The 26,100-nt window shown below is 38.6% G+C and overlaps 4 protein-coding genes across 9 annotated transcripts in view; 1 reads left to right on the top strand and 3 right to left on the bottom strand.

Annotated features, from left to right (window-relative positions):
* The window catches only part of mtap (methylthioadenosine phosphorylase), a 17,321-nt gene extending 12,954 nt beyond the window's left edge, over positions 1-4,367 (bottom strand). Inside the window, exons 1-4 of the mRNA XM_008412012.2 lie at positions 4,240-4,367; positions 2,396-2,482; positions 2,226-2,284; positions 1,957-2,124 (exon numbers count right to left, since the gene is read on the bottom strand). Of these exons, the coding sequence (XP_008410234.1) occupies positions 1,957-2,124; positions 2,226-2,284; positions 2,396-2,482; positions 4,240-4,263 (338 nt within the window). The 5' untranslated portion in view covers positions 4,264-4,367. The remainder of the gene's footprint in view (positions 1-1,956; positions 2,125-2,225; positions 2,285-2,395; positions 2,483-4,239) is intronic.
* A 1,133-nt stretch (positions 4,368-5,500) lies between these two features.
* toporsa (topoisomerase I binding, arginine/serine-rich a) lies at positions 5,501-10,811 on the bottom strand. Of its 3 annotated transcripts, none has more exons than XM_008411989.2 (2): positions 9,705-10,811; positions 5,501-8,339 (listed from the first exon to the last, which is right to left on the bottom strand). In XM_008411989.2, the coding sequence occupies exon 2, from the start codon at positions 8,334-8,336 to the stop codon at positions 5,958-5,960; it is 2,379 nt and encodes a 792-aa protein (XP_008410211.1). In that variant the 5' UTR covers positions 8,337-8,339; positions 9,705-10,811; the 3' UTR covers positions 5,501-5,957. The 3 variants fall into 3 exon arrangements, with proteins under 3 accessions (XP_008410211.1, XP_008410203.1, XP_008410220.1); XM_008411981.2 differs by having other exon boundaries at positions 9,749-10,811; XM_008411998.2 differs by having other exon boundaries at positions 9,814-10,811.
* Positions 10,812-10,909: 98 nt separating this feature from the next.
* Positions 10,910-13,846, bottom strand: ndufb6 (NADH:ubiquinone oxidoreductase subunit B). Its single transcript, XM_008411973.2, has 4 exons — positions 13,583-13,846; positions 12,132-12,224; positions 11,170-11,214; positions 10,910-11,027 (listed from the first exon to the last, which is right to left on the bottom strand). Exons 1-4 carry the CDS (start codon positions 13,760-13,762, stop codon positions 10,962-10,964), a joined length of 384 nt encoding a protein of 127 aa, XP_008410195.1. The 5' UTR covers positions 13,763-13,846; the 3' UTR covers positions 10,910-10,961.
* A 1,001-nt stretch (positions 13,847-14,847) lies between these two features.
* LOC103466417 (PRELI domain-containing protein 1, mitochondrial-like) lies at positions 14,848-23,351 on the top strand. 4 transcript variants are annotated; one of them, XM_017306417.1, is made up of 7 exons: positions 14,848-14,998; positions 15,863-16,069; positions 17,341-17,566; positions 17,701-17,814; positions 18,909-18,987; positions 19,372-19,397; positions 22,646-22,772. In XM_017306417.1, the coding sequence occupies exons 2-7, from the start codon at positions 15,978-15,980 to the stop codon at positions 22,679-22,681; spliced, it is 573 nt and encodes a 190-aa protein (XP_017161906.1). In that variant the 5' UTR covers positions 14,848-14,998; positions 15,863-15,977; the 3' UTR covers positions 22,682-22,772. The 4 variants fall into 4 exon arrangements, with proteins under 4 accessions (XP_017161906.1, XP_017161904.1, XP_017161903.1 ...); XM_017306415.1 differs by having other exon boundaries at positions 18,909-18,996; XM_017306414.1 differs by lacking the exon at positions 19,372-19,397 and having other exon boundaries at positions 22,646-23,351.
* Positions 23,352-26,100: the final 2,749 nt, after the last annotated feature.

Raw genomic sequence — 26,100 nt, 5'->3', positions numbered from 1 at the left:
CCACAATACATGGCAGAAGGCAAACACTGCTTTTCTCACATCACACCAAACATTATGAAAAAAAAAACTTCCTTCCTTCCTGACACGGATATCCGAACACTTTAAAAGTTAACAGATTCTGCTCTAACATGATCTTAGTCTCTAAACAAAACATCAGCTGATGTCAAGTCAAAGGGGTTCATTGATAAACAAGTACACCCGGTTAGCTAGTCACACTTCATTTGTTCTACTTCATATCATGCTTGTGTGTAAAAACAGGGCTTGAAAAGAATGAGAGTTGGTTTAGAAAAAATATTTTAATATATAACCCAATTAACCCAAATTTGGCTTAAATAATTTAATATATTGAATTTTACATTTGATACCCAGAACCTTTTTTATTGTTGTTTTATATTATTAATAAGCTGATGTTCTTATTGCACAGAATATTTGACAGGTGTGCTGCTTTTCTCTTTATAAAGTGATTTGTGGAACAAGCTCATCTCACCTAGTTGCTCGGTCAGGCCATCTGCTGAGGTGGCCCAGCCTGTGGTCGACGTGACGTTTGCAGCTCTGTATTCCATATCAGCTGTTATTTCATATCAGCATTACTGGGACAGCTGTCCTCGCTGCCGCACAATAAACTGAGCTTTAAATGGAAACCCTTGTGTATTATTTATTGTTTAAGTTCTTGGAATGGATCACACTGTTAAAAGTAACAGCACTGTTTAATCTTTCTTTAACATATGCTAAAATTTACAGCAGCAGCTTTGAATATTTAAGATGATTTAATGCATTTTAGTGACTTTATTTAAAAGCACATTAAGTTGATGTTATATGGTTGATGATTGTATTTTTTTTTTCTTTGACTTACTTTAGTAGCTCCAGGTTGTTTTGTGCTCTTCAGAATGGGTTGGTTTGACTGGCTAACAGCTGGTCAGATTCTGAGGGTCTGATAAACACTCGGCAAAAGAGCCAAAACAAAAACACCATGGCTTATGTCCCTATTTGTAGCGTCAAAACAACGCTAGTGCTCTGAACATCAAATAGCATAAACCTAATTAAAAACAGCTTACAGTATAATCTCTGCTCATAAAAACGGTATAAATGCTGGTTCAGGTTGTACCTAGTTATTATAAATCATCATTATTCACAGAAGACATTCTGAGTGACTTCAGCTTCTGGTGCTAATGATAATAATGGTGGCGTCAATGCTGACGTTAAACTGGTAACCGTTATTAATGTGCACACAATAACAATGAGACAAAAATGTCCACAGGTATAAGATGACAAGAATGAACATGAACAAGTGTTGATATTTTGTGGAAGTTTGAAGTACGTCAAACTTAATGGCTTAACAATATTTCTAAAATGCAAATTGGGATTGAAACAAGTTGGCAGTTGGGCAAAACTTATTAAAATATAGTTAGAAATGTTCTTTACTCCAAGTGCTACTGTTTTTTTTATGTAAGAGCTATGCTTCTTATTGGAAGAAATCTTAATAAAACCCTAATTTTAATCTATAAAATTTTGTGGATTTTTTTTCCCATTTGAAATAACACACGTTATTTCAAATGAATAACAGGTGTGTTGCAGTATGTTTTCATCGTGACAATGCATGAAGCATTTTCCCAGCATTTACAATAGTATCATGAATTTCCACATCTTGACAACAGAGAGCAAGAGAGAAAGTCTTAAAGGGTTCTTTTAGCCTGCTGTAAGAAGCAACAGGTGGGCGAGGCGATGAGTCAGTCTACGGCCCATTCACCCGTAGAACCCTCTGGTCACTGAAATTTTCCCCGTGAAGGATCTTAAAATTGAACATTAACCTCCAGGAAAGTTTTGATGCAACATTTTAGTTGTTTTGAAACCAAAACTTTTTCCAATCTTGGCATCACTTCACACTGGTAAGCAGCTACTGTCTCGAGGAGTCAGGAATCAGTTAATGAAAGCACTTACATGGCACACGTCACTGACCTGTCGATGAACTGATCTATGATGACGATGTCACCGGGCTGAATCTTTTCCCTCAGGGAGCCACAAGCTGTGGTTACCACCAGATGAGTGCAGCCCTCTTCTCTTAGAGCCCAGACGTTGGCCTGGTAGTTCACATTCGACGGCATTATGGTGTGCTGTCTCCCGTGTCTATGTTTGGCAAAAAGTCACAATTTCATTTTATACACATGCACACAATACCCAACACTGGCACTTTTCCCAAGGCACACTGTCAGCACAGGAGGGCTTACCTCGCAAGGAGCACACATTCCACATTTTTAATCTTTCCCAGTATCAAAGCATCTGAGGGCTGTTCAAGCAAAACAGAGAAATCTTTCAGAATACACCACGAAGCCAAAACAGAGCACATGAAAGGTTTACTCTTTACAGCAAAGAGTGCGCCTTGGAATAAACAACTTGCCTTTCCATATGGTGTGTCAACATAACGCTCTGTTCTTCCTTCCAGAATATCTGGATCATCAAGACCTGACCCACCGATGATTCCTATCTAAAAAGAAAACAAAGTCGTGGTCACAAAGATATGAGCTGCGTTTTGAGTTCATTTAGGTGGTTGCATCCAGCCGTAATGGTTTGTCTTTGTTTGCACTTTAACGCGCTTTGCATAAAGAAACAAAGAACTCCACCTGCCAATGCAAATTTATGGTGAACCCTTGAAAAGATAACATACCTCAGAGGCAGCAATGCGACCACCAGTATGATTGATAGAGTAATACAAGCTTAGTTTGACAGCAACTACTCTGTCTTGCAAATTTCTGTTTGTGGCCACTGGCTCCATCCCAACTGTGAAATGAAAACTATGTGCGTCTAACATATCATCTACTGTACATCTTTGGGTATCTCCACAGCACACTGTCAAAAAATATATATGTATCTTTTAAAGGTCACAGAAAAAGCCTTGCTAGTTCTGTCAGATTAATTGTAGGTTAGTAAAATCAACAGAGAGTGGTTGATGTTATCAGGTTGCATTAGTAGCACAAATGTTGAGTTGTATACTTGTCATGCAATGGACTTAACCTGATGTGTCTCAGACAGGGTTTCAGTCATATCAGGCAGCAACCTGATTATCAGGCTGCTATTAAAGAAACCTGATTGTCAGGTTGCTACCAAAGCAACCCGATTGTCAGGTTGCATTAGATGTCTGAGACAGGGTTTGGCTCAACGGACCCCAGCATTATGGAGGATGCTGCTGTTGATGCTAATGTGGAAACAAACAGTGACAATGACTGGAAACATATTCAGAACTTTTACTGGTACAAATCGGTTTATGTTCCTGTTTAGTAGATAGATACAGAAACCAGAAATCCAAAAGTTCTGTTTTGATTGAATCACAGTTTAGGAGTACTTTACCGGTAAAGTGAAATGGCATGCAGCCTGAGTTCATATTCCTTTATGAAAAAGTAAACTTCTGACTGCTACGTGGCAGGGGGTTTTTTTTTCTTAGTTTTTCCCCTCCAATGTAACCTGGAATGAAATGAACTGTTCCGCTGATAGAGTGTAGTTAACTGAATGCATTGAGCAGACATACCAACCTTCCTTGAAATGATCATAAAAGATTTTTGATCATGAACTCAGGCCATTCCAGTCTGTTTTAGTTCTCTTCATAAACCCATTTCATATTAGTGCCAAATAATTCATTAATGTCATTAAATTAAGCTTGGCTTGGAGGGATTTATCTTGAGCTTACAACCAAAACGCAAATCACAGCATTTTAAAATAAAAGTGTTGAAATCACGAGTTTAAAACACTTTACAGAATGGTCTGAATAGCAGCTTTAAAAATGCCAACAATGAATTGCTACAATTTAGGCACTAGACAAACTATTAAGGTGGGCCGTAGGCATGAAAATAAAGGAGGGTTGATCCATTGTTCGTTGTAGTGTTTGACTAGGTCACATGTCCCCGTCAGTCAGTAAGCGTGGCGACAACAGCAGGGTGCGCTCAGGCGGCCATGTGTTTAGGTATGGCTAAAATTCTGATGAAAAAAAAAAACAAAAACATTTTATTGCCAGAATAAAAGCCTCCGAGTTCCCACAGATATGCTTAGCTAAGTGTTAAAGTCAAGTTACTCTGTGAAGTAGCTTAGTTACAATGCTAACGTCAAGACAATGTTTGTTCCTTCACTTCTAGGTTTGATATACAATTAAGACTATATGGCTTAGTCCCCCTCCTTTCAGCGAGCTCAGCCACGTAACGTTCAGCAGCAGCTAACAATGCTCGCAATGTAGCATGAAACGACAGTTAATACCTTTACGGACACGGAGGACGCCATTACAGTTATCTTCTTGCAAGTAAAAGTGGAGGGTTTGGTCAAATAGAGGAAGCTTCACCATGAACATCCGTCCGCACTGTGAAGCGCCAGTATTTCTCTTCCTGCTCGGTCATTTGAAAAATAAAAGCACTGCGAAAAAAAAAAAAAAAACACCTCCGACTGTTAGAATGTCAATTATTTCCTTTACAAGCCAGACTTTGGTTATTTATCGCTTAAAAATGGTAAGAGGTGAAGAAGAGTCTGGAAAATGAATGAACGCAGAAACTCTTTAAGTTGCACACGCCTGCAACTTAAATCTGTAATATAAAAAACAAATATGCACAACTTGTTTTAATATATTTATGGGGTTTTTGTATGTATTTATCAACTTCATGTATACTAGTTTCAACACCACGTGTGTCTTTGAAGGAGTCAGTTTCACCTTTTATTTTATTTAAGACCTCTAAAAGGTCATGTCGTTCATATGTAAAAACCAGCGATTGTCTTAAAAAAAATCATATTAATTTAACCAAAAGCCAAAAAAAGAAAAAAAAAAAAAAGGTTTTCTAACTTTTAAAGCCATTATCCCGTCCACTAGATGTCACCGTAATCTCAGTGCCTGCTTAATCTGTGTTGGTCTTGTCCGTTTTTGAGATATCATTGTTACTAGATTGCCCCCTTCTGGATGGGAGATAAAGTTAAACAAAAGCACTTCGTGTAATATCGAATGTTTTCCCTTTAAAAACAGTCTTGCTTCATGCATTTCTGACCGCAGAAGTATGTAAAGACACAAACACCCACTGTTTCACTATTTTGAAAATATTTGGTTTGAAATTTCTAACTTATGCAGACTTAGATAAAGATCTCCACCTAAGTTATTCCTACCTCTGGTAGATTTAAATTCAAAACAATCATTTAAATTGACTTGACAAATTTCTAAGGGTAGAAAATAGTTTCGACATGCTGTTGTTTTCAGAATAAAAATGTAAAAAACTTTAATTTTTTTACTCTTTTTAAATCAAGAGCCAGTAGATGTGGCAGATGTATATTTATCCTGTTTCTGACAGACGCATAATGATTTAAAAATGTTAAGCTTTTGGGAAAGTGTCCTGATATTACTATTTGTTGCAACATAGTGCAAAAAATAGTAAGTGCATAATGAATCTACAAATAACTTGCTCATTATAAACATCACCAGTAAAACATCCTCCACAGTAACCCATTTGAATTAATTCATAAATTAAACTTGATACAAAAGTCATTTTTGAAATCATAATGCCATTTTAATGGTAACAACTGAATTACTGGCAGTTAAAAGTAGATCTGTGTCATAATTACAACAGAAAGGCTTAAAATCCCTGAATATACAAACACCTCTGCACATTGCAATATTTCAATATTTTAACAAAATAACAGCTCACGCTTGTAAAATATACAATTCAAAAATATTTACCCCTCTACCTTGTTTGCATTGTCATGTCAAACAGCCTTTAATAACACTTTACATGGTGGGCATACCAGACAGTTTTGATACAAAATGTCATTGAAGATAATCTGTTTTATCTGTAGAACGTACATTGTTTGTCACATATGGAATTTACTGTGGAAAAACATAGTAACAATAAAAATAATATAAAAAAAGAACTGGACACCTGATAGTTTAAAGACTGTTCTGATGCAAAATACTTGTGGTAAGCTCTAGAATATTCAATCCATCAATGTGATTGTGAAGCTTGGTCCACCGTGGCAGGGTTTTCTCCATCATCAGCAGGATTATCGATGAAAGTATGTTCAGTAGTTCTACTGACAGGCGTGATGCTGCGATTGGCAAAAGACTCATTGTCGCTTTCGATTGTAATGACATTGGGTGAGGACTTCGCTTTGAGCTCGGAATTCTTGCTTTTTTTACTTTTCTTCTTGTGCTTCTTCTTCTTCTTATGGTGGTGCTTGTGTCGCTCACCGACGACCTCTGTGCTCCCACTCCTGCTCCTCCTCCTTGACCTCTCTTTGGATCTTTTATGGTGCTTCTCTTTGCTTGTCTTCTTGTGTTTTGTCAACGACATGGAGTCACTTTGGCCACTTTCGGTGTTCTTGGATGGTTCTGCCAAATGTTTAGCTTTACATTTCCTTTTGCCGCCAGGCTTGTCATGATGAGATTTCCTTTCCGGCGAAGAGGAGCAGCTGCTGGAAAACGGTCTGGATCGAGACCGCCTCCTCTCTCGTCGGTGAGGTGAGTCCCTGCTGCGGCTCCTGGATTTGGAGCGTGAGTACTTGTGGCTGCTGTAATAGTAGGACCGTCTCTGTGTGTAGTGAGTTACGCTACCATTTCTCTCTCGTCTGTAATGGGTGTATGACTGGTAGCTGTGGTCGCTGTCCCTCCTTGCATGCAGTCCATCACTTTTTGAGAAGTTTCCACGACGGGCATGAGAATTGAAAGTGCTTTGAGAAATTACTGGACTTTTGCTAGAGTACTTGCGCCCTCTGCTCTTTGAGTGGCTCTTCTTTCTCTTGTGGTCTCTCCCCTTTGATTTATGTCCCTCAATAGACCTTTCCCTGCTGTCAAACCTTTTATGTGTTCTTCTACCAGTTGAAGTATTGTATGTGTTTGAGCTAAGTGTTTCTTTAGAGGAGGACTGATGACGGTGGTCTGTTTGGCCTTTTGTAGTTTCTCCAGCCTTACTGGAATCACTACTGTGTGAATTTGCAGGACTACAGCTGGTGAAACGGATGTGTTGCGACTGAAGAGGAGCTTCTGGGTTCTCCTCAACAGAAGAGCCATCAGAGTCGGAAGACAGATGAACCAGCTCTGGAGTCCTTTCTGTTGTAGGCTTAACATATCCCACAATGACACAGTCATCACCATCGGAAGATGCACAGTCTTCTATGGTGCCGTCAGCATGAGCAACATCTGTTTGGCTATGAGATCTAATTTGTGGTGGAGAAGCACCAAAAATTTGCTGTTCGTCTTCTGAGCTGCTTTCTGAATCCAAGTCCAGGACTGTTTGAAAGTCTTGCCTGCTGGACTCTGTTGTTGTTGAATACGAAGGCCCCGGCGTCTCATCGTCCCACAAAGACTGACTCAGAGTATATGCCGAGTTCCCAGGAGGTTCCATCTCTGCAGAGTTTTCCTCGTCCTCTGAAATGGCGATTACAGAGGAGTTGGAGCTGCTGTGCTCATTGGAGGAGGGTGCAGGGCAATCATAAACGGCATGTTGGTCGTAGGCCTCCATATTGAAGGGGGACTTTGCAAAATTGATAAATTCGTGCAGAAAGTGTTCTGTCCGACCCTGCAGGAAAGGTCTGAGCTCTTCCTGGATGGCCCCGTCCTCCATATCGTAGCGTGTAATGCGTGACATGATGATATGCTGAACTATGTTGACCAAGGAGCCGTGGGCCCCGTACAGCACCATCAGTTCTCTTTTTAGCCACGGGACGAGTCTGTGTAGGCAGGCAGGATTTCTTCTATAAAATTCAGCGGATGTGTCTCTGGAGCGCCCGCCGTCCCTCACAATCCTCACCCTGACCCCCCTTCGGTAGAGCTCCCTTCTGAAGTTGATCATCTCCTGTTCCCTGAGATTGTTCACGGCTCTGCCTTCGCTTGCAGCTCTCCTCTTAGCCGCCAACCTCGTCATCATGCGGCGAATGTATCGATCCCGTCTCTGCTGGGGTAAATCGGAGGAAGCTTCAAACATTACTCCGTTATCTGGAGGCGGAGAGGTTCTTCTCATCTGTCGATGAACCCCAGTGAGAGTCGTTCGGTATCGAAACCGAACTCCTCCGAAATAACCAAATGAGGAATTTTCCACCTGCTGTTTCAGTTCATATTTTTGAAAGTCCTCATCTGATTTTATGCTGTGATAGATTGAACTAAACGGCTGTTTGCACAGTGGGCACTCAGGTTTGTTCTTCGACCACTCCAGAATACAACGGAAGCAGAATTTATGGAGGCAGCGGTCCAAGTAGGACATATTATGAAATATGTCCAAACAGATGGGGCACTTGGAGTCTGGAGACACGTCTGCAGACATCGTCTTGGAGGTTTTCCGCCTCCCACCCTTTGGGCTGTGCTGTAGGGCAACCTTGATCGCTGACATGATCTGATGAGGAAAAAGGAATGTTAACCATTTTGAAAAAAATTTATAAATAAAAAAAAGAAGTCATAAAACAATTTCACAACATCCCTACAGTCCTATTTTTTTAAGTTTCTCAAAGACTTGCATGACAAAATGAAGACATCTTAGTTGGTGTTTCTCAGTAATTCAGTAATTTTTTTACTTTAACATCTTAATGGCCTTTGAACAAACATTAAAAATTATTTTAGCAGCAGAGAGAGCATGAGTGGATGAACAATTTCAGTACGGTATTTTACATTCAAGCAGTTACCTTTATATTAGCATGATATTGTGCTGTCATAACAAAAAAACTTAAATTTAATGTTTTATCTTAGTATGCTTCATTTACTACTACTTCCTTTTGTTGAATGTTCAGACGTCAATTCGGGCATCTTAGAAAAGGTGAAAAGTAATGATCCATTCTCCAACCAAAATATTGCTAATTGGAGAAACTTCTGGTGGGTGGATAGTATTTTTGGAGCCACATCACCAACACCCAACCATAGACTTAGAGCAGATTTTATAGTTACTGTACATGCATTATCTGATAATCAACAACAGAATGACAATAATATTATGGTGCATGGAATATTCCCTGAATATCTAACGTTCCAATTAAGATATTCTCTGTTTATAAAAAGGTTATTTTTCTTTATTTTGACACCTAATAATGAAAATAAAGTTGCAGTTCTTTGATTTTATATATATATATATATATATATATAATATTTAAATAGAGGGCATTTATAAAAATAGAGAACATTATTTTTTTAGAGAGTCGTGTAGCTTTTGAGACTAAAACTTTAGCAAATCGGCCAACATCCTTTAAAATATCCACAATAAGTTAAAGCTGTAGCAATAGAAGAAATACTGTATATATATTTTTGATCAACAGCATTGGGTTCACACACGATCAAGTGGCGTCTTATAGTGTTTACATGAAACCCTAAATAATTATACTGCACTGTTAAAGAAAGACTTATATCACTGGAACTGGATTTATAATAGAAAAAAAAAACATCTTAAAACTTTAGTAGCTCAAAATGTATTTATTCCGTTTAATACCTAAACAATTTTAAAACCAAGGTAAAGTGGTAAGGTAAGGACTACAATCATGATTCCTTCCAAGTGTAAGAAACCATAAAGAATTACTGGCACTAAAATTGCTAACCGCGGGGTTCGTGTGTACTGTTCTCTTGAAAACACATATTACTGGAGAGGGAAACTAACTGGAAACTGTTATGGATCAACTCGGTTAAAGTTAGCAGACTAGCTAAATTTAGCTACGAAGGCTAGCAGCACTACAGCTGGTTAGTTAGTCGGCTTTAGGAAAAGTTGTTTAGCATGTACCTGTTACTTTGTTGAACACGTATATGGTCGAAAACTAACTATACCTTCTCTCCTTGAAGAAACTCACTCATTCCAAGACAAATTTATCGTTAAACATTTCCTTCCTCACATTTCATAACGCAGGCTTGACAACGGGAAGACCTGTGCACCACTTCCGCATTTCAAAATAAAACAGTGCGTTCGCAATGTTTTTTAAGTTATGTTAAGCAGAGCATAGTATATTAGCATAGATCTATTTGTGGACACTTGCATTATTTATTTTTAACTTTGCACACAGAAATGAATGTCTATAACCTAAAGAACACTAAACCTAGTGAGACATGCTGTGGTGGGGTTCCTTCAATGAAAGAAAATCCTGCAAGTGAGGAATGGATCATAATCAAAGGGTGAGCAGTATGTTAAAAATTTGAAACAAAACCTTCAGGAGTTTGTGACAAAATTGGACATGGATTATCGCTTTTCCTTCCAACATGACATCATCCATTGCTCCTGGTAGAAAGCTAACTCCATAATGCACCTTATCGATAGATTTGCTCTAAACCCTGACTTGAATCCCATTGAAAACTTGCGAGGGTCAGCTGAAGATTAAGGTTCATTCCAAAAGACCATCACATTTGAAGGAACTTGAGACTGCAGGCTGTTATCCAACAAAAATAAAAACACAAAATGACTAATAGCGTCAAGGGTTTTATGAAATTAATTAGTTTCTGTGTTCAAAGCAAAACACAACTCTCATTTAATAAATCTAAAATGCTTAAAAAAGGTGTTTGAAATTTTTTGGAGAAAATTTTTGTTTTAAATACAATTTTGTCCTCAACTATGTTCAAAGCATGACTTCGAACACACCCTGAATTAGATTACATCAACAAAGGAAAAGCAGCTACAACTTTGTCTACACATTATTTCAAAAGCATTTCCAAACCAGTTTGTTTTCCTAAAGTTTGTGCTGCAGATATTCATGTTGCTGTATGGCTTCATCACAGAGAATAACATCCAATCCCCAAACACGTGCTTTCAAAATTCACATCTGAAATTATTTCCATACCTTATCTTGGTGAGTTTTATAAATTACCACAACTGCTATTTGACAGGAGAGCAACCAGTAAATCAGAAATCAGCAAATATTTCTGGTTAAAAGAATTTCTCTACAAATATTAGAGCCATGTTCTTGTGCATAAAGTACACAGTTTATTTTTTAAATATACTTTTTTTTTTTTTACAACAGAAACTCAAGAAAATTAATGAAATATTTCAGGTTCAGTGATGGCCATGTGTTTCAGGGAGACCAGGAAGAACTTCACCCGTCTCAAGAATGGTGTCACCCTGAGAAAAAAACAACAACAACTCAGAGACAGGTTTATGACATTAAAGTTAACTAAAGAGAGGTACAAACCTTTCTCATTACATTAAAATAAAAGTAATAGAGTAAGAATTTATAAAAAATAAATACATAAATCACACTCACAGGGAAAAGCCTGGGTTTTAGGTCCACAATGCCGTAAGGTCTTTGCTGTAAAGAAAAATGACACCATTGTTTAGTCCCTCCTGATCAGATAAGCTTTGATTCACAATTATTTTATAAATACTAAGGGAACAAAATACAGCCAGACAGTTCCTTTGTTATTGTTACATTTAAATGCGACTGCTCGTCTCTTTTTGTGTCTCTGGCCTGTACACTACCAATCCTGTTTCAAAGTGTCTGCTTTTTGACATAAGGTTTTGATCCTAGCTTTTGTCTGTGCACTTTTATTTGCTACAGAGAGTTCATTCTGACAGCCTTACATCACTACTATGAGATTTGCACCACTCTTGATGATTTTTGTTAGTAATTTTTGGTATTTGTAGATTTCCAGTGATACAAAAAAAAAAGAAAGCTCTGTAACTTTGGACTGCCTTAGACAAATAATTGCTTTACTACACTCAAATTTTATTAGCAATTACATTTAATTGATGTAAAAAGTGTGGTGTTTTTTATTATTATGCTTACATAAATACCTAACTTGGTTAAAAAAAAAAATCAGTACAACAGGTCAGACCCTAAAAATGAATTTGAAATCGGGCAAAAATCTCAAACTTGTACATAACACAACTTTCATCACATTTGGCTAAACAAAGAACTGTTAACTGTTTTTATAAATGTCCCTGCTTCTTGTTGTAACCAATTCTCCTTCACCTTCACATGTGATGCTTTTGTGGTTCCAGTGAAAAAGAAGGATGTGTAATTCTTCCAATTTTATTATTATTATTATTTATTTTTTTTTTTTTAGAAAAGTTTAACTTTGAAGCTATATTTTCTTTTTTTGTCTGACTGGAACGAAATGGGTTTGTTTGATATACTGATAAGAGTTTATCTTTCCTAACTGCATGTCCAGTTTAAAAAAAAACACACACAAAAACAAACAACTGTCACCATTTCTGTGAACTTACAGCAGCGTGGTATTTCACATAGTAGTGGGCAAGCCAGGCAGGTATCAGCAGCCGTGTTAATGTGAAAACGCCACCTTTGTACACCTTGTGGGTCTGCAAATACAGACATTAATCAGCATTACATAAAATAATTTAAAAAAGATAAAAAAAACCAGATAATTTCAAGACATTTTAATTCACAAATAATGACCATTTTTTTCTCAATTCAAGGATTAAACTGGCCAGTAAGGCTGCAAGAGTATTTGAGTGGGGTCATCAAATGGTTACATGGAACATATTGAATAGCACCTTCATAACAAAAACCATTTGAAGACTTAAAGACTTTTAGTTGAAATATAAATTATTCAACTCCTCTATTTAAATGAGATTTTAAGACAAAAAACATATCAAAGGAGGACAATTTGAACTGATAACACCATAAATATTACAAGTAGTTTCTTCAAGTTAAACATAAAATGTCTTCAGCTGTATTCAACCCCTTGATGACAACCATCTTTAGCACTTAGGAAGATACCATATTGCTGTCATGTGCTTCATGATCAGCTCCTGCCAGCCTTTCTGAGGAATCTCGTCCCATTTCTCAAGGGCAGATGCTTCCAATTCACGAATACTGTTAGGTTTGAATGCTGCATCCACATTTTTTCAAATCCCACCTCAAATTTTCTAATTGCGTCGGCTGACCACGTTGACCATGCTTTGAGATTTGCTTGGGATCACTGTCCTCCTGCCTGGGGGTGACTTCCCCACTGACTCCATGACATTTTCTCCCAGGATTTTGCTAAGTAAATTTAGTTAATCAATCTTTATGCTCCAGGTCTCCAGAACCACAAAAATTGGGTTCTTTTCAGCGAATGCTTCATTCTTCTTCTACAATGGATCCTACAATGTTTCACAGGTTGAAAATGTTTAAGACTGCACTTATCATTAAACGTATGATGTGTTGACCTTGGATAAACTTATTGTAGCATTGTTTTTAATTTAACATTTCAAAATGTTCCTGTGTCATTTTGATTTACAAACTTAGCAGAGAAGTTAGATTTACAAAATTAGCAGAGAATATTCAATATTTTTAACCGTCAGAGTAGCTTTATCTACACAGGTGTTATGATTTACTTCTACATACATTTTACTCTGCTTGCTGGTGAGCTTCAATGAAAAAATATATATATTCTAGGTGCTGCAAACACAGTAATTACAATTGCTCAAATTGTGATCTGAAATTTAGTTAAACTGATAAACTACTGAAGACGTAGCAGTTGGTATTGCATTGTAAAATACGTAAACAATGAAATATATACAGACCACTGTTTTAATTACTTTAAGCCTAACTAAATAATTTTCGCACAATAATATCATTGTAAGTTTAATGAAGCGCACATTTATCTTAATAAAGCTGTATCTCAGTTCAGATCATATTTAATATAACGTGTTGTTGTGTTTTCATGACTCACATAAAGCCTCCACAGACTCTTCGGCTCCAGAAACCCGGCCCAGAACTTAGCGACAGGCCCGAGAGGTTTGGGCTGCAGCACGGGCTCCCTGTGACTGAGCTCCTGGTCCTTTAGCCACTGCCTCCGGAGCTTCACTAGCTGCTGGAAGCGCAGCTTCTCGTCTGGTGTGTAACCAGACATTATTATTCTTGAACGTTCAACCTCGACAGACCTACAATGACACCATGGAGGACACTTCCCTTAGCAGACAACAGTAGCCGGAAATGCTACAAGAAGAAAATGACACAATTTAAGAGTTTGACTAATCTGAGAGTGACCTCTACTGGACAACAGTAGGAAGGCAGGATGAAAGATGGGAAAATGGAGAGAAAAGCTTTTGAGAGGATGGCCCTGGTTTTCTCCTAAATGCACAAAGATTTTATTAAAAAAAATAAAATCTTAACAATACTTTACAAGTAAATGCTGCATTAATTATTTGTCTTTAGTTGAAGGTCTTTGGAATTGTTGTGCTGTTTTTTATATTATTAATTTTAGCCGCTGGATGGCGCCAGAAGCAACATTCTGACAAAAACAAAGCATAACATTCCATATTTTAACGGAACCTACCTAAAACTCGGGATTTATTTCAATATGTAAAATATTTTATTGGAAAGTTAATTTTCAAGAGTCATAAGTGACTTTAAATAGTTCTCTGCATCACACATTAATTTCTGTGTGTGAAGGACACCTCACTTGTTTTTTTGTAGTTTTTTTAAATTGTTGTTATTGTTTGTTTGTGTGTGTGTGTGTATCTGGGTGTATTTTATGTGCCTGTCACTTGCTGCATAAACGGGATTATTCTATTCTATTCAATTCAAATTGACATACTAATAACTGAAATAGTGAACATTTCCCCTTTTCGATCAGTTAAGTTGACTAAAATTCTTGATATTTGCTAAATGAGACAATAATGTGACAGAGAATTGCCTGGAGAAGTATTTTCTTCATTTTCTCCACATCCAGAAATTTACACGTTTTCAATATAGTTTTTCACTGGTAGCTCTTCCATTTGACCTGTATGACTTCGTTTTAGACATCGTTCCATAAGCTTCTCCCAGTAGTTTACTACAATATTCTGTTCGTAATTTTATAAATAGTTAGGTTAAACGAGAACCATAGTTTTCTTTTCGCAATTTTCCACCAGCCATAATTGATAAAATAATAATAATAAAATAAATATCAACATACACAAAGAGGGGTTCTTTTACTTTGAAAGTAGCCGGAAATAGTCATGTGACGTCTGTCCTCGCTGTTACTTTTAGCATCATGTCTTTAATTAGCTAACGCTTCCTTATTTTTGGGATTGAAGTTCAATAAAAAATAATCACCACACAATTTGCAAATGTTTCTCGACTTAGATTTTAACACTTTATAAAGGTAAGTGTCGTTTAAAACGCATGTTTTCGTCCGGTCGACATTAAGGCTAGCCATTCTGAGTAATTAACCTTGGTCGGGCTTTGTTAGGATGGTTTAATTATCATTAAAACAGCTACGAGTAAAACGGTAGATGACAACACAACTTTTAAATTACTGTTAATGTTAGTTATAGGTCTAAGCTCATTTTCTGGTCAACTAAATCATTTTGGTTTTAGAAATAGCTAGCGCTGTCATGTGAGCTAAGCGATAACGGTGAAAACATGTCTTCACCTGTATTGTATAAGCTTGAATTTCGACTTGCATGTGGTAACAATGAGGGGGCAAAAATCACGCTAATACCATTAAAACTGTTCCCATAGTTTTCTTAGAATAGATAAAGAAGACAAATAGGTTTATTAAAACTAATAGTCACAACACACATGATGGCATACAGGTGCATCTCAATAAATTAGTCTATTATTTAAATTAATATTTCTGTTAACTATGATGATTTTCTGTTTACAGCCAATGAAAACATATCATTTAAGATTAGACGATGACATCAGACCAATGAACACCATTTATTAGACATAAATATGGGCTTAATGAGTATTATGTCCAATACCTATTTAAAGGTTTTTATTTTCAAAAGGTAATTTTACAAACAAGCTACATTGCAACGCATATCCTAATTTCCTCAGATGTGCTAAAGCTTCTGGGAACACTGGTACAACTTATCTGCTTGGAGAGTGACGTTTACATGTGTTATTTAGGATGCATTTTGTGTTTCACTTTGTTTTTAATTATATGGACAAATTAGTCTGAGATAAAGTGAATCTCATGTGTCTTCATTTCGCTGATGGATTTTTTATTTTCTTTTTTCAGGACAATCCCAGTCTTTGGATGGAGTCATTTTCCAGCTTCTCGCTATTTTCTATAATCATACAAAGGGACCTCAGGTTTCAGGATTCAGGTCATAGTGCAACAGAGTTGCAGAAGAATGGTCAAATATTTTTGTAGCACCTCAGACATAAAGAGCACATGGGACCATGTTGTCTCTGCCTTTTGGCAGAGATACCCTAATCCTTTCAGGTAGTGAAACTCTTTTCATTGTCTCTATTACATCAAGCCATATTGTTTAAACATATTTGGAGGATATGAAAAGTGAAAAAGGAATTTTGTGGTGAGTGGTAATGTGAATCGANTACCGCTAACTTGTTAGAATACTTTTAAGTCGGTCTAAAATATCCAGTCTGCGTAACTGTTTTATTAAAATAATCAGCCTTTAGAGAATTTGCAACAGATGGCGCCTTCGTGTTTAAAATAAACGCAAAACAGTTTTAGAATATCATTAAAATGTGCAAAAGATGTCTGGCGTTTATACTAAGCGATGAGGTAAATTCTAAATGAATCAATAAAAACACCTTCCAAAGTCCATTTTTAATATGTGACACATGACACTGAATGTTCGTTGCTCTGAAAGAGAAAGACAACCTCAGTCATTATTAGAATAGAGAACTGAAAAAAACATCGCCAGAGAAGTAAAACTGGGCTCAGTCTGTTCAAGTTCTCTTGGCGCTTATCTGCTTCTTACCTCCGGCTGCCCAGGCCTGCTCTTTATACAATGAAAACATTAAGAGTTTTGTAACACTTTGCAAACGCTGAACATAACAGTGAAATGAGCTCAGTGATGACTGTCAAAAAAAAAAACCCCCAAAAAAAAACAGTCAAAATCTAGACAAAAAGTTTTCAACCTGAATTAACAAAGTTATTTGATGTCAGACTCAGGAACATTTATTAAAAGTCTGGTTGTTGAGTTGGTTAAATGAAGACCATACAGAAACAAAATAGATTAACGTAAATATAAGGCCAGTTATTGTCAAAGCCTCTCTCTTGACTCATTTAGCTCTCAGCCAAAACTGCAAAAGTTAATTTCAATCAATGAAATTAAATCCATTTGTGTCATTTGTTGTGGCCATTTGGGAACTTTGTAAGTATCTTTAAAAGAAACATTGGTCCGATCACTGAGCCTTAGGAGACCGTCAGATGAAAATTTTAGCATATGTAAATCTATTTTCTCCACAGCAATGTCAGATTGTTTTTTTTTTTTTTAGATCCAAAAAATTACACGAATTGTTTAGTATCTCAAAAATCACAAAGATGATTCTGTCAAGCATATTTAATTTTTTATATCTGTAGAACTGTGGTTTATGTTTTCTGACTTTTTATCAGTAAAGGGATTAGCTTAAAGTGATGACAAAGCCTTCACAAAATCCTTCGCCACCTCCGTTTATACACAATACAAAGTCTCAGAGGTGTAAAATACCGAGCACCCACAGCTAACGCGACTCTACGTCTCCCAGCACCCATGTTCTCACTGAGGACGTCGTGTACCGGGAGGTGACCACGGACCACCGGCTCCTCTCCAGACGCCTGCTGATGAAGACCAATCGGCTGCCTCGCTGGGCAGAGCGGTTCTTCCCTGCCGGCATGTCTCGCTACGTCTACATCCTGGAGGACTCCATTGTGGACCCGGTCAACAGAAGCTTGACCACCTACACCTGGAACCTGAATCACACGACTCTCATGGTGAGGCCTCATTCTCTGTGAAAAGGAAAACGGGAAAAATATCCTGTTGCACGTAAAACATTTTAGCTTAGAATCTAGCATTGGCGAATGTTTTGTTCTAATGAGCGTGCACACTTTCCTCTCTCCTGGTTCAGTCTGTGGAGGAGCGCTGTGTTTTCCTAGATTCGGCGGAGCAGCCAGCAACCACGCAGCTAAGACGGGAAGCGTGGATATCTTCAAGCATTTTTGGCTTCTCCAAACCCATTCAGGTACGTTTACCTGCAGTTTACTTTAATAAGCTCACCTGTGCAAACCTTTGGATTGCTTTATGTACGTCTCTTTTAACGCTTGTTTCTTGTGACACGTGCAGACGGACCATTTTGAGTTCTGCCAAGGTGTTTAGAAGTAGCCAAGAGGCCGATTGTATGTTTGGAGAAGCTGCAGATCTCCACTACTTAGGTGGGGGGAGAATCAGTAGGCAGGACAGCTGTTAAGCAAATAGCATTTTATAAAGAGAAGCCATTGTTGAAGTCTGGAAATCTCATTTGCAGTTTGAGTTTGTAACATGAGAAAGTATTAAAAGGTTTAAGGGGGTATGAATACCGTTCCTAGTCACTGTTTGTAATTTAGTTCACCTGTCAAGGAGAGTTTATTAATTTTCAAATGTTTAATCATTTGGCCTATTACTTTAAGGGTGCTCTAGATAACATTTCAATTCAAAGTGCTTTGCACGATGAAAACATAAAACAGAAATATACTGCGGTGATGAAAAGTCTAAAGACTGAAATTAATGATGTTTGTGGTGGTATAATAAGTGGAACAGTCAAAGACAGCTCTAATAAGCAAATAGGGTTTTTAGCTACGATTTAAAGGAAGTCAGTGAGTGTTCCAGCAGTTTTTCGGTTTTCTAGATGTTTTTTTTTTTTTCCAGATTAGTGCGGCATAAGAACTGAATGCTGCTTCTCCATATTGCAGAGTATTTTAAAATCAGAGATCCGGAATGTTGATGTGATTCTAAACCAAGTGTCTTAAAGTCTGTTCTCTGGGTCACAGGGAGCCAGTGAAAGAAGGTTTTGACTGGGTGATTTGCTTTATCTTCCCGGTTTTAGTGAGAACTCGAGCAGCAGCGTTGTGGATCACTTCAGATAGACCTTCGAAGACACTGTTGCAGTAATCCAATTAAAGATAAATTCAAGATCTTGTTGGGATATTAGACCTTCAGTCTAAGCAGTACTAAACCCATTAACTGTAATTAACATCAGAACGTTCCAGACTTTATTAAACATCTCCAGTCAGACAGAGACACACAGGAGTGTACTTCTGTTGTCATTAAACTACCTTTTCCTGTTGTGCGCTTTCCCAGGAGTTTGGATTGGCCCGCTTCAAGAGCAACCAGGTGAAGGCCATGAAGGGGCTGGAATACGCTCTGTCCAATCTGCAGGGTATGTACGGTACGTTTGAGCTTCAGATGAGGGCAAGGCGAAGTGTAACGTCTTATTAATATGTTTAAATATTATGTTTAAAGAGAAACGTCTCCTGTTGTTCCTGCTCCGACAAAAGTAAAAAGTTTGGAGGTTCTGACATAGAAGAAGACAAAGTCACGTTTGAGAAAAGAAAACCATGAACCGTTCAGTTAGAAACAAATGTAATCTGCTATTAACAGTTAGCTGCTTGTTTTGATCTGTCACAGTGTAGCTTCTTGCGCGGTCTGGCAGTCCTGTGCTCCAAACTGCTGTTGTGCTGATGCAGCAGCCAACTGTTGTCTAAAGGGAGTTCTCCCATTGTTGTGATTCTGTTTTATTGCCCCATTGTTGATGGCTCTGCAGGACTGGGCATCAGGCTGAGCGTTGGGGTGAGTATGTCGGGTGGGTGGCGGGGTGGTATCAATTTGACACTCTTGGCCTCTGCCCATGGTTGTCACATGAGCCTGCAACAATAGCTGGAGTAGTGGAGGTACTGACACCCCCATTCTTCTGGGAAAATATTGCCAGCTAGAGCAACAATGTCTTTATGTGGTCCTCAAAGCAGCAATAAAATGTCTGTTTTGATGCAGCATGGCTAACCTAGCATTACTTCCAGCAGTTGCAATTTGTGAAAAATTGCCTGCATACATTATTATTTATAATTCAGTTTTGTTTGTCGCATGCAAAAACTCTAGCGGCACGTAAATATTAAACTAGGCTGAAAATGCATGATGCATGATTGCTTCCATATCTCAGATTAAAAGGCCCAAATAAAGTCATTGTTATTTAGTACATTTTGATTTAAAGCTTGTGGTTTGTTTTTGGGGTTTTTTTGTAGTTTTTCTGTTTCTGTAGTCTGTCAGTAAGTCACGTAGCCTAGAAACGCACCAAGTTTTGGTCTTGTTTGTAGGGATTTCGATTCGGAGCCAAATTTGAGGGAAAGTGGCGAAGTGTTGCGTGTGCGAAAAATTTCAGAAAAGTTTGCATGCGGTTTTCCTGGGTCTGTTTTTCTGCCATCATTAGCTCCACATAAAAACAGACTGCTTTTAATTTTCTGCCTTAAACATGTAGCTGCACGTCGGGTTTCTGTCTCACTGTTGACAAACTGTCACTGCTGCCAGCATCAGTTGTTCGAGGAGCCTGGAGCAATTTACTTCAGAGGTTTTAAGCCTTGAACTTTTTTACATTTTGTCCAAGTTGTAAAGAATGTTGAAGCAAAGTTAGGTTATAAAAATATCTCGGCGCCATCCAGTAAATGGAAGAACACGGCACATCTGCACTCTCATTAGACGGTGAGAGCGCTAATTTGAGAAGCAATCATTGTAGGTCTGGAGGAGCTGCAGAGTCCCACAGCTCCTGTAGAGAATACGGCAAACGTGCGAGAGAAGGTGCTTTACTCTGAAAGCAAAGCTGACCCCTCTCCCCTGCATTCAACATGCATGGTGCAAAACTAAAATCCCATCCTGAATGCACTGACTCCAAGGAGCAACAGGTGGGGGCAGCATGATGCAGAGGACATGCTTTTTTTTCAGCAGGGGCAGGGAATCTGCTCAGAGCTGATAGGATGATAGCCGGAAGGCAGAGACGTACCCACAAAAATACTTGCAGGTTTAATCGGTTTGACATGTTTCAAGATTAAAATGCGCACTACACTTTTCAGATTTTTTTACTGCAAAAAAACAACAAAAATGTAATTTTCCTTGCAGCTCAGAAATATGCACAAATTTGTGTCGGCCTGTTACAGAACACGTTGTCGTTTGTGGTTGTAGAGTGACTAAATGTGAAAAAGGGTCAAGAAGATGACAATTTCCTGAGGCGCCTTAGAAAACCAAGCTTATGTTCTGTTCCACTCCCACTTTGCTTTCAGTCTCAAACTGCAAGTTCTCAGGGGCTTGGATGTTTTGAACTTACTTAAATTCAGGTGAAAGCTCAGATATTGTATTAAATGTTTTGAAAAAGACAAAAAAAAGCAGAATTGGTAAAAGATTTGAAACGGCAAGTCAAACCTCAAAGCAAACCAAAACTTTGTCAGCCTCCAGAAGCCTCATTGGTACATCTCTTTTTTTGTTGTTGTTGTTGTTCTTTTACAAATTAAGCAAAACCTTCTTAGCATAACTACTTTAAGAATATTGGAGTACACTTTTCACCGTAGCTACGATTCACTGAGGCGACCTCAGAACTTTTCTACCTGCTTTTTGACTTTTTTGTAATCTGTTGCAAGGTTTGAAGAGATCGGTTCATCCCTGCTGTTTGTTCTGTCTTTATTGTGCTTGTTGATCTCCCTTGAGGTTGAAGGTTCACCGACAGGGCAGATACACGCACACGCTCTCACACTCCGTAGCCCACGGCAGTGAATCCAATGCGAGCCACTTCAAACCAGCATACAAAAGAGGGAGTTTTGTTTACTTGTAGGATCCCCAAGGTCCTCTGTGCTTGTTGTTATGTCACCTATTCATCTGACATCCTTGAGCCCATAATGTGGAAAACAGATAACTGGCTGTCTGGAACTCGGACAGCTCTCAAATGAACTCAGATTAAATTAAAGCCTTTGAGATATTGCCTGTTTAGAGTAAGGATACAGAGACTCATTCTTGTTTTAAACTCTTATTTTTTTTAGAAACAATCTCAGGTAAGCCAGTAAATGAGAGTTAAACCCCTGGTAATGATTGCAGTTGAGCCTTGCACTTTCATTCTAACTTGATGCCTGCAGCATCGGTAAATCTGTCGACGTGCTTAGACAACGGTGTCTTTGATGCCTCTTCAGATTTTCTTAAAAACCCAAAAACATTGCAAAAACGTCACCTGAAAGCCCGCCTTGCAAAAAGTATTTCTGTCCCTTTAACATGTTCATAGTTTTTTTTTTTTTTTTTTTTTCTATGTGACAACCACAACAGAGGGTTGTTGGGTGGTTACGTGAAATGCCTTGGGATACATAAAGCTCTTTCTATTCTCATGGTCATTAGTGAAACACAGCAGACAGATCAGAGATGAATGTGTTGCACAAATCAAGCCTACACAGCTGCCCACCTAATCGGACAGACCGGGTAAGAAAGCCATTACTGAAGAAATCCCTGCCTTAGTGTTGCAGTGGACACGTGGGAGAAGGCGGTCTGGTCAGATGAGACCAAAACTGAACCTTCTGACCTACATGCAGAGTGTGGCAGCGTCATGCTGTGGGGGTGTTTAACCAAAAGGGAAGCTGGTCATTTGATGGGAAGGTTAGTGGCTCTAAACATCGGACAGAGATTTCAGGCTTCCAGCAGCGTGGTCATCCAGTGTGTAGATAAAGCGTACTCAGCTGATCGTCTGTTCCGAATAGACAATCTTTGCCTAGATTTGAAAATTGATATGCAAGCTTATTATGTGTGGCTGAGCTTGAACTATTTTGCAAAGAATAATGTTCAAAGGCACGTAGGCAGAATCCTAAAGACTTCACAGTTACACACCACTGTTGGTCTTCAACTTAAAATCCCAATTATATTCAGCTTTGTAGATGCAACATGGCAAAATGGAAAAAAGATCAAGACGTATGAATACTTTTGCAGCGAGTCGTGCAGATGATGAATATTCATGCCTTGGTTATTGATTTAAGGAAAGTTCTTTTTCCTTCTATCTCATCCCGGTCTGGTTCTGGTAGGAGAGGCGCCGCAACGGCAGCTCCGGGACTCGGTGAGACCCCCGTCAGAGAAGGCCAAGGAGGCGGCCAAGAGTCTGGCGTCAGCTGCCGCCGCTCCGAAGAAACCCCAGCAGTACGTCTGACGGCCGGGAGCGGGAGGCTCGGGGCCGACGCCTTAGATGAGAGCAAACTGTGACCGACTTGGTTCTCTTCATCATGTCTGTGTTTTTTTTTTTCTTTCTTTCTGTCTCGGCCCTGTTAAATCTCAGGTGTTTGTATGAAAGCCGTCTGCCTTTCAGTGCTAGAACTGTGTCAGTCAGCCGGGTGTAAATACTGAGTCCAGATCACTTCACATTTTAAGTTCTCCCAGTAGAAAGATGATGATTTTATTTGTACTTTTTAGAGCTAATATATAGAGCAAATATATGCATCAGTAATCTGTGAAATGATCATTAGAAAGCATAAAATGCCTATGCTGACACTGACAATCGCAACAGACTGACTTCTATCAGAATGAGCAACATTTTCACTGATTTACTGTAATGTGATCAGGCTGTAACTGTATGACTGTTTCTGAGGTGGAATAATGAAACTGAATCAACTTATTTTAAAGCTTGTTCTAAAGATCATTCTGATTTCAGCGACTGCATTCCTTTCACGTTTAAATTAGACTGAATTTTTATTTGTTGTCTAAACCTTGGATTAAAGACACAATATGATGGATGTATTCAATTTTTTTTTTCCCATGTCATTTAAAACAGCCAAGCTCTTATAAAATAGAAAAATCTTCAGGACGTCCAATTTCAAAAAGCTCCTTTGTTAAACGAGCATCAATAAAACTTAAAAAAAAAAAAAAGGTCACATGATTGACAGATGCTTATTGTTTATGGGATCAGCTAACGTCTTTCTGCTGCTGCAGCAAGAAGCTCCACTCTGACCTTTAAAAGTTAATATTCCAGACTTCAGCTTCACAGCTGCACAAACCAAACAGGAAGCCCCCCTAACATTTCAGCTCTTTTTATCTGCCTTTTCCTGCTGCTTTGCTCAGCTGCGTGCATGAATAAGTCACAGCAACGTGTTTATGTATAAAACATTTTAATTATATTACAATGAGACAACACACAATACCTTCAAGTGTTTGCTAAAATGTAGCCAGCACCAGGTACTCGTGTAGACGCGCTCATACGCACAAAACAAAAACAAACCCCCCCCAAAAAAGGAACTTAACATCTTCTGTATGCAAATTACACATCCTTTATAAAGGAACATATTTCACAGGTCTCTGGCACAGAACTCTCCCTCCCCTGCTCAGCACGCCGGTCCCCAACTGTTTCTCCATCATCCTCTGTACTAAACCCCCAGCCAGAGTTCCTCCTGCTGATGCGGCTCTGGAGGGTTTCTACCTCTACGTGTGAAGGTGTGATGAAGGTTGAAAAAGGGCGGAAAGCTGACCTAAAGCCTAAAGGGTACTTAAAGCTATCCATGTCGTATTACAAGACATAAATTCTTAATTAATCATGGAAGGAATAAAAGTGACCATTCGTTTGGCAGGAATAATATTCCTAATGGAAGTCATTGTGTGGATTTAAAAAGCAGCAACAGATTCTGATCCCCGATCAAGGTGTGCTGATGATATTTTGTTCGAGCCCGTCGATGTTTCCAAACCTACAAGCTTTGCAGAAAGTGCACTACACCAAAAGCTAATCTCTGAGCAACAGTAACGCGAAAGTAGGCATGGGCCAGTAAAGACATTCTTACGATAAAATGTTAAGAAAAAATAAATACCATGGTGATAACAGAAAAATATAAAATATTTAAATTGTGTTTGTTTCAAAGCATCCAGAGCTGTCCATCTCATGAGCACAAAAAGTCTGTTTTCAACCACCTGACTAGCAGGTGGAACAGCTAGCATCATGCTACTGAGGCTCCATCTACCTGAAGAAAAACCCCCAATCTGGTCATTCCAGAGCCTTATTTTGGCATTTCATTTAAAGGGCCTTTCAATTACAGATGTACTGATAAATCATTAGGATATCGGAATTGACCAGTTTCCACCCAATATCAATATTGTTAAAAGGACTTTTAAAAATCAATCATCCAGAGCCTCAGAACTAGCCAATCAGGTTAGCCTTGTCATTTCCTAATGTTCTTTTGAATTCAGAACTACAACCTCCACCACTCAGATGTTTGTCCTTTATGTTGCAGTTCTAAAAATGTTTTTTTTTTAATTGTCAGGCGATACCTGATACCTGGCCAGAAAAAGCCTAATTGGTGCATTTCTACTGTAATCCTACTTTTAGTTTTTTTGTGGTTTTGGAACCTGAACCTTTTAAATCCTCAATACCAGCAACTGGTCCATGCCTACGCAGTAGCCATCATCAAAACTCATCTTCGCTTGCATGTGTGTTTATATATGTATATTTATATTTAGTCAACTGGTACAATCTCTGCTTAGAAAAGGCACATCTTTACAGGAACCTCCATACACGCCTTCCCCCTTTTAAAACTTAACCAGAATGTCGACTAACGTCTGGTCGGCTGCTCAGTAAACCACTCAGCATGACTGCGTGTGCCATTTTTTTTTATCCAATGACAGAACTGAAACATCATAATCTCACATCCAACTCTCGACTCGCCCCAATCCCTGTTGCGTTCCATGCAGGAGGTTCTGTGCGAGAGAGTCATCCCATGCCTTCAATAATAGTATACTCAGTTGTTCATTTTGACCAACATGGATGCCTTTTTTTTTTCATTTGTTTGTTTAGTTTTTGCAACAAACAGTCATGTACAAATGCTCTGACATGAATGTAAACTTTTTATGACCAAAAGAAAATTAATTTAACCTGGGGTTGGGTTTCTTCCTCTTTTTTTCTTTCTTTTTTTTTGCCCTCCTGCAGTGTATGGAGAGAGTGCAGATAGGAGGTAAAAAACAAACAAACAAAAAAAAGTGTTGGTCACCATAAATGCACCACAGAGTAAAAGCAAAATAAACCACCTGCTTGTCTTTAAAAATCCCTGCCCTGCCCACCCTCCCTTGTCTGAAAGCACAAGATGGTCATATTGCTGTGAGTCGAGAAGTCCTCCTGATCGATGGGTAACACTAGTTCTTTTTTTTTTTTTCCTTTCTTTTTCAGTTTGGGACGGACCACCTGGGAGCTCGGAGGATAACACCTTAAGCTGCCATTGATTGGATTATTCTTTTATCGCTCCTCTCCCGGGTGGCTCCCGCAGAACAAACATTTAGTCAAAATACAATAATTGTAAAAAAAAAAAAAAAAAAAAAAATTAAAGATGAAGAAGCTTCAAGCCCAGACGTTTAGAGCCCCCCGCTGGTGTCCGTTCGTTCGGTGGGGCTGGGGAGTGAATAGAAGCTGCCATGGGAGTTCACCAGTGTGTGTCTTTTTTGTTTATTTCCATGACAGAGGTTTCTGTGGGGGGAGGAGGGGTGCGGGGGGGTCCTGGACAGGGTGCAGGGT

The sequence above is a fragment of the Poecilia reticulata genome, linkage group LG1, assembly GCF_000633615.1.
Source record: "Poecilia reticulata strain Guanapo linkage group LG1, Guppy_female_1.0+MT, whole genome shotgun sequence".
In the NCBI taxonomy this organism is placed as follows: domain Eukaryota; kingdom Metazoa; phylum Chordata; class Actinopteri; order Cyprinodontiformes; family Poeciliidae; genus Poecilia; species Poecilia reticulata.
This window is presented reverse-complemented; position numbering and strand designations above follow the sequence as displayed.